This window comes from Coregonus lavaretus, assembly GCF_964263955.1.
Source record: "Coregonus lavaretus genome assembly, chromosome: 7".
Taxonomy (NCBI): domain Eukaryota; kingdom Metazoa; phylum Chordata; class Actinopteri; order Salmoniformes; family Salmonidae; genus Coregonus; species Coregonus lavaretus.
The window spans coordinates 45,897,721-45,905,988 of NC_139994.1; the positions used below are offsets into that span (position 1 = coordinate 45,897,721).

The 8,268-nt window shown below is 39.2% G+C and overlaps 1 protein-coding gene across 1 annotated transcript; it reads left to right on the forward strand.

Moving 5' to 3' along the window:
* Positions 1-2,232: 2,232 nt before the first annotated feature.
* LOC311132179 (uncharacterized protein) lies at positions 2,233-7,678 on the forward strand. The gene is made up of 10 exons (XM_084165399.1): positions 2,233-2,589; positions 3,466-3,603; positions 4,067-4,169; positions 4,423-4,526; positions 4,786-4,869; positions 5,613-5,674; positions 5,782-5,862; positions 6,033-6,087; positions 6,167-6,355; positions 6,481-7,678. Exons 2-10 carry the CDS (start codon positions 3,478-3,480, stop codon positions 7,333-7,335), a joined length of 1,659 nt encoding a protein of 552 aa, XP_084021525.1. The 5' UTR covers positions 2,233-2,589; positions 3,466-3,477; the 3' UTR covers positions 7,336-7,678.
* Positions 7,679-8,268: the final 590 nt, after the last annotated feature.

The following is an 8,268-nucleotide window of genomic DNA, read 5'->3' on the forward strand; positions in this document are numbered from 1 at the left end:
ACTACCACAAAGGTAAGTAGATTTTTGAATTCATCAATTGTAAAATGCTTCTGCTGCAGGTGCAGCATGCCTTATTGATTACAGAGGGATGTTTTAGCTGCGACTGACAGATATTAAAAAAGTGCAGATGCAACGTTTGCAGAGTGGTTTACCCGTAACTGGCCACATCCAGAAACAACCTCTGGCCCCTACACTCTAGGCACTTCATAGATCTGACAGAAATGGGTGAAGGCAAAATGCCCTCTAAAACACTGTAATGGGGTTGCCATGATTTTGACTTACAGGCAGCTCAGTGGCAAGTAAAATTCAGTATTTCATATTACAGTACACTTACTGTAATATCAATACAGATTCAAAGCAAGTACTGTGTAATGACAGTACAATACAGTAAAAATGAATGTATTATACGCTATAATTTTTTTTTGTCAATGCTAGCGTAATCGGAATGAGTAAATGAACGAATGGATGAATGAAATTCATTGAGGTTAGGGTGTTTGTATTTTACAGTATTTTACTGTAATTACAAGGGATTGGTGCAAGCAGGTTGGCTGCTATGTAAAGTGTTTACACATTACAGCATATTAATGAATATCTGGTGTTTTATGTCACTTGCACTTCTAGAGGCCTTAACAAAGGATTCCAAACTGGCAGCGACTACAGGGCAAAACAGACCCAAAGGACATGGCAAAATGCTCATGTCGATTGACGCACCGGTGCATCAATATAAGTAACATAAAAAAAGCGTATATTTACAGCGGTTAATACTTGCTGCAATTGGGCACTATAACCACATAGGATCTAAATTGGTACAGCATTCTTACTCACGGGTGCAACACATATAGCCTCTTACAAGCCACGGCTCAAAATATGTTAATGAGCCAGAAACAACAATACCATGCACCCACTAGTGGTCAAAAGGTTTTTTGCGCTCCAAAGATACAGTACTGTATTCTGTGGGGTAGACTAACAGTACCATTCGAAACACAGCAATTCTTTCCCCGCCCACAACATTTTCCCACATTGCACCGTAATTTACAGTATGATGCAGTAAAACGTCACAGAGTATTTTACTGTTGATAATACCCAGAATTACTGTATAAATGACAGTTTTCAGTTACAGTGTAGGCTATGTGGAACTTTGGCCATACCTATCCTATACTTTCAGATCTACACAGATCCTAGGGGCTAGAGGTTGTTTCTGGATTGAAACTCTGTGATCTGATTATACGCAACCCAACCTACAGATGAAAACGAGCCCAGGGCAAGAGGTTGAGTCGATGTAACCTCCCCCACGCAAGCCCAATGAGTCCGAGCGTGTTCTCCTCATATCAATCGTTTTTCCACCATTCATTTTTCCCATGGGGGATTTTATAAACACATAAAACAAGGGCTGTGTTTCATGTAGGCTAACACTGGAGTGACGTTTTGATAACCATGTAAATCTCTTTCGGACAAGGTGACTTGTTACAATATATTCAGCTCTATTTACTCTCAAATTCGAAAATGTTAATTAGCATCAAAGTAGACATCATGCAAAACTACAAATCCCTGCAAGCTCCTGCACGTCATCTCTAGAATGTTCACATAATTGTTAATTGAAAGAAATTTAGCCAATGTATTCATTTCTACATTTAGCTAAAATTAGATAGTTAATCCAGAGATTCTTACCTTTACCTCGATTCGGCAGTCTCATCCAGATCATCATGGCATCTGTAGTTCTTTAAGATAGCCACATTAGCATTTCATTTGTTGGGGGTAAATACAGATGAATATATTGATAAAAGTCACATTGTCCGAAAGTGATTTACATGGTTATCAAAACGTCATGCCAGGGTAAGCCTTCATGAAACACTGCCATCATTTTTTGTGTTTTTTAGTGAAAAATGAATGGTGGAAAAATGATGGGAACCATTTGACCGCTAGGTTTTATGGGTATTATGACTCATTCTGAGGTACTCTATTCTGTACTATGCTCGTCTTTCATAGTTTTTCTCTATTGTTGATGTGATTGAAACCAAATAGCTACCCGTAGTGGTGACCTGGAATAACCTCAACTTTCTGAGACCACACCTTAGCACAGGTGGCTATTGAATTGTTTGTCTACCTTCCATGGCTGCGGTACGATTCTCTTCCCTTCTCCAGAAGTGTGCACTTTACTTCCCCACATGCATTTCAAATAATTCGATTGGTGCAAGATTGGCTGAAGGGAGTTTCCACCATATTCCTCCCACCAGTACATTCCTTATTATGCTGAAACTCGTAGATGTTTTTTATATGCTCTATGCCCAGTAAATAAAGGCGTTTTAAACTTTAAAACCCACATGAGTGCCTGGACCATGGATTCTTCAAACTATTTCACATTGTTATTTTTAATCTATGATTCCCCATTCCAGAGCAATGGTGGATTATTTTTGTTTTTTTCATACCTGTAGCGCTAACGTGGCCTTTTTGTTTCTCCACTATTGCCACTCCCTCAGCTGAAAGGGATATGTGTGTTTATCTAACACGATGTAAGTAGGTGCCCTTGTGTGTGACACTCTGGCTCATACTAGTTGTAGATCATATTTACTGGAAGACAGGCAAGCTAAGGTAAGCTTATGCACATTCAAAAAGAGAAGTCCTGCATTTCATGAACAATATAATGTATATGTAGACTGCATTCCAAAACAATGCATTTTCACATGGGCAAAATGCAGTGGTGTGAAGTACTGAAGTAAAATACTTTAAAGTACTACTTAAGTAGTTTTTTGGGGGTATCTGTACATTACTTTGCTATTTATATTTTTGACTACTTTTACTTTTACTTCACTACATTCCATAAGAATATATTGTCCTTTTGGGTGTCAAGGAAAATGTATGGAGTAAAAAGTACTCGTTACATTTTGAATGCTTAGCAGGACAGAAAATGGTCCAATTCACGCACTTATCAACAGAACATCCCTGGTCATCCCTACTGCCTCTGATCTGGCGGACTCACTAAACTCAAGTTTAGTTTGTAGATGATGTCTGAGTGTTGAAGTGTGCCCCTGGCTATCCCTACATTTAAAAAAAACAAGGAAATGTTGCCGTCTGGTTTGCTTAATATAAGGAATTTGAAATGATTTATACTTTTACTTTTGATACTTAAGTATATTTTAGCAATTACATTTACTTTTGATACTTAAGTATATTTTAAACCAAATACTTTTAGACTTTTACTCAAGTTGAATTTTACTGGGTGACATTTACTTTTACTTGAGTCATTTTCTATTAAGGTATCTTTACTTTTACTCAAGTATGACAATTGGGTACTTTTTACACCACTGGCAACAATTTTATAATTACAAGATAGGTATTGAACTTGTTATTCATATGTTGACATGACACATATCAACTCTTTATTTATAATTAAAATAGTACTGTAGATTAAATATTTGACATTGGAATTATACATATATGACATTTGAGTTACCAATGACACCATAGTGAAAACCAAAGATGGGGAAAACACAGAGTGTCCTTGAGAAGAAAGGATACACTACCCAGAAGGAGGTAGAGCATGGTGTCATAGCTACTGACAAAGATGGTGACCAGTTTGTCATTAAAGAGATCAAACTGAATGAGGTGAGTGGGCACCATTGTCTTATTATTATTTGTTGTTGTTGTTTATTTTAACATTTTATTGATCGAGTCAAGAAGTGAATGAGAAGTAGAATGTAAAGCGGCACAGTTGGCGTTTGAACCCATGCCTCCAGGGGTAATGTGTGGGCTTGGTGCACTACCACTAGATCAGCCTCCAGTTCTACTTTGAGAGCAACGCTTTCTAATAATGTGTGTTATTTATATATTATAGATTATTTATAAGGAATTTGGCACTGGTCTACTGGCCCTGTGTACATCATTACATGTCAGTCTCTTTTACTTCTTGAATTGTATTGTTTTACTGTAACATGTTGTGATTTTATGTGCACTTTAAATAGTTTGATTTTATTTGGTTTGATGGGAGACAAAACTAGGCCTAATTTAGAAAGGTTTATAATGGAAAGTGTTTGGTTTCGATTGAGTACTGTGGTTTTTGCTTTAACAGACATCAGACTTGAGCTCTAGTGATGGAGACATATTCTCTGAGGTTGAAAACCTCCTGCAGATAACTCACCCCCATATTGTAAGCCACAAGAACTCTTTCCAAGGTGAGGTGACTAATATTTGTGTTTATTTTTCATTTTAGAGAGAAGATGTTTGGGGTGGTTTCCCGGACACAGATTTAAACTCCATTGAGAATGCTTTTTAGTCCAGGGCTAGGCTTAATCTGTGTCTGGAACATCCCAATATGTTTGCAAGTTACCGCAGTATGAACATAAAAACATTTTAAACAGAGGAGCTAGCATGCTATAATAATATATCTCACAATATTATATTCACATAAACTATGCATTTTTACAGATGATAAAAGTTACTATGTAGTGATGGACCATTGTGAGGGTGGAAATCTCGCACAAAAGATCAAAGATGGGAAGGAGACTGGGAACCCATTCTTAGAAGAACAGGTTTCTGAATGAATAACCTATTGGTTAAGTTCCAGGCCGACTACATTGCAGAAGTTGCATGCCAAGTCATCGACTGTACAGTTGGGCATTAGATTGCTATATCATATCTTAGCTGATATGCTCACCTATCCAGGCGTTGCGAGATCTGGCAGGCGTCTGCAATGTAGTCAGCCTGGAATGAGGCTATTTCTATTCATGACTGCATCAAAACTATTTTGTTTCATGTTAAACATAAATTATGCACTGGAATTCTTCCCAGATCATGGACTGGCTTGTTGAGATCTGCATGGCACTGAAGCATTTACACGGCCAGGGCCTTCTTCACAGAGACCTGAGACCCCAGGTACACACTGGTATGCTAAGTGGTTTACAACCCTCACCTCAGGGACCCCCAGCAATTCCATGTTTTTGATCTATTCCAGAACTGCATTGAAAAATGTCTGGGAGTCACTGAGGAAAGGTTTGAGAAATAATAATGAACTGGCGGATTGATTTAAATGTTGTACATATTCATTATATTTTTGAAAAGACAAGGGTTAAAGGTCCAATGCAGCCATTTTTATCTCAATATCAAATCATTTCTGGGTAACAATTAAGCACCTTATTGTCATTGTTTTCAATTAAAATGGTCAAAAAGAAACAAAAATAGCTTCTAAGCAATAAGCAATTTCTCAAGGAAGAATTGTGCTAGTACTGTCTAGCAGTGGTCTGAGTGGGGAGGGGAAAACTGAAGTAGCTGTTATTGACAGAGAGGTTTGGAACTCTCTTTCTTATTGGTCTATGATGTCACCAGACAGCCCAAAACATCCCACCAAAACAGGCAAACATTTCAGGCAGTCTTTTCAAACAGCTCTTACAGAAAAAGGGCATTCTCATCATTTTCACAATTTCACAGTATTATTCCAACCTCATTGTGTGGAAATATATATAAAACACAGGACATTTTTAAAAGTTTTTGACTGCACTGGGCCTTTAATGAAAGTTTTCCAGAATACAATTAACTGTATATTTTATTTGATGTGATATAAATGGTTAATTTCTTGTTTTTTCTCACTCAACAATTCTAAATATTCTTTTCTACACTAGAATATATTTCTCACAAAATTTGGGACACTTTGTTTGGGAGATTTCGGAAGAGTCAATGAAAAGTATGGTACTTTTTGGATAATAATAAACTGGTCAAAATGTATTTTAATACATAATAGAGTTACATCCTGTTTGATGACTGTCTGCTAATGTGTTTCTTTCCTACCAGTGCTACCAGTTCTTCAGAGGATGGAGCAGTGGCTTATTTAGGCCCAGAGATTCTGACAGGGGGAATTTATGAAACCAAAAGGTAAATTCAAAATTACAACAAACAAAAATATATTAAAGGGGAACTTCAACCCAGTGACGTCATATGGTTGACCAAAGCAAAGACTCATTTTCTAATAGTGTTAGACATTTGCCTTCAATGTGAAATTACCATGGATAATGATATATCAATGTATTTTCCTTCCTTTGCAGTGATATTTGGTCCATGGGATGTGTGCTGTATGAGTTGTGTATGCTTCAGTGTGCAGTAAGTAACACCTCTATCTCCATATTTGCGTCTTGCTAATGCAAAATGCAGTGTGATATTAACCAGTCTTTCTTGACAGTTCGCTGCAGCAAGCCCAATCAAACTCATCCCCCAAATATTGGGAGGTTTTTACCCATCGCTCCCAGAGAGCTTCTCATCTGAGATCCGCGACCTCCTGTGTGACATCTTCCAACAAGACCCGACCATTAGGCCTTCAGCTTGTGAAATTATGGCAAAACCCTTTATTATCAGTTTCCTCACAAAAAAGGTTTGCAATATAAGATCATATGATCAAATCTTAAAATGTGTTTATTCATTCATTAATTCATCCATTCATCCATAAATTCATTCATTCATGCAATCACATTATCTGTCTAAATGCATTTTCTATAGAGTGAGAAAACTGTGGAGGAACTCCAGACAACCTTGGACAAGCTGAGAACTCTGGCAGACGGCTTGGAAAGTATGCACACAGGCACCACCATAGGCAGTCTGACGGGAGGTGTTATTGGGGCAGCTGGAGGAATCACCTCAATAGTGGGGCTCATCCTGGCTCCCTTCACTCTGGGCGCCTCCCTGATCGTCACTGGTGTGGGTATTGGGGTGGCTGTTGCTGGTGGAGCCACAGCCGGAGTATCAAACATTACCAACATGGTCAATCAGTCTACCGACCGCCAAGCCATGAAGAACATCATCAAGGAGTTCCAGGAGAAGATGAACTCTGTGGTGACATCTCTACAAGACATCGCTGAGGGTTTGGAGACACTGAGGGCAAGTGGCTCCTTTAACATTGGAAGTGACAATTTCAACGCAAATGCTGGGGCAAGTGCTGGGGCTAGGTTTGGGAGGGGCCTGGGCTGCACCCCAGAGCTCTTCAGACTACTACAGGTGGCCACCATTGGCAAGGTGGTAGCCCAAACTGCCAGGGCAGTGCGTGTGGCAGAGATGGCGACAGGAATATTTTCAGCTTTTTTTGTAGCGGTTGATATCTTCTTCATCGCCATGGATGCCAAAGAGATCCACAACATCCGACAGGCGAAGGCGAATGAACAGTCTGGTGATACCAGTAAGTTAGAAGTGATGGACACAGACTCCACCACTGAGCTGAACCCTGGGTGTGAAGAACCAAAGGCTGAGGTCAAGTCAGAGACCATGAAGTTCATCCAAACGATCAGACAGACAGCTGAACAGCTACAGGAGAGCCTGGACGAACTGAGTGATGTCATCTCATTCATTCCTAAGATATAGGACTGTTACTTAGACAACTGACACTACTCAGTTGTAGTGACTGTAAAAGATGCAGAAACAAGAAACAGAGCACTAGTATCGGCTGTGTGACTGACACCCTGATATGCCTACAGGTTGTAATTATCAGCTAATTCCTTTTTCCATTCTCGAATGCTTGCACAAATCAGCCATGACTAGTAGGTCAAAGAGACCTAACTATTTATCCCAGACAGCGCTGTTACTAAAACTTGTTCATAGGTTGTTACAGTCAACATGATTTGATCTGTATCAAAGTGTGTTCAATAAAAGTTTGGTCTATAAATGTCTGCTAACAAACATAATAAAGGAGTTTTAAACTGAATCTACTTCATGTGTGTTCATTTAAAACATTAAACAGTCATATACACTGAGTGTACAAAACATTAGGAACACCTTCCTAATATTGAGTTGCACCCCCTTTTGCCCTCAGAACAGCCTCAATTCGTCGGGGCATGGACTCTATAAGGTGTTGAAAGAGTTTCACAAGGATGCTAGTCTATGTTGACTCTAATGGTTCCCACAGTAGCGTCAAGTTGGATGGATGTCCTTTGGGTGGTGGACCATTCTTGATACACACGGGGAACTGTTGAGCGTGAAAAACCAAGCAGCGTTGCAGTTCTTGACACACTCAAACCGGTCTGCCGGGCACTTACTAGCAGACCACATTCAAAGTCACTTAAATCTTTTGTCTTGCCCTTTCACCCTCTGAATGGCACACAAACACAATCTGTCTCAATTGTCTCAAGGCTTAAAAATATTTCTTTAACCTGTCTCATCCCCTTCATCTACACTGATTGAAGTGGATTTAACAAGTGACATCAATAAGGGATCATAGCGTTCACCTGGATTCACCTGGTCAGTCGATCTCATGGAAAGAGCAGGTGTTCCTAATGTGTTGTACACTCAGATTAGATA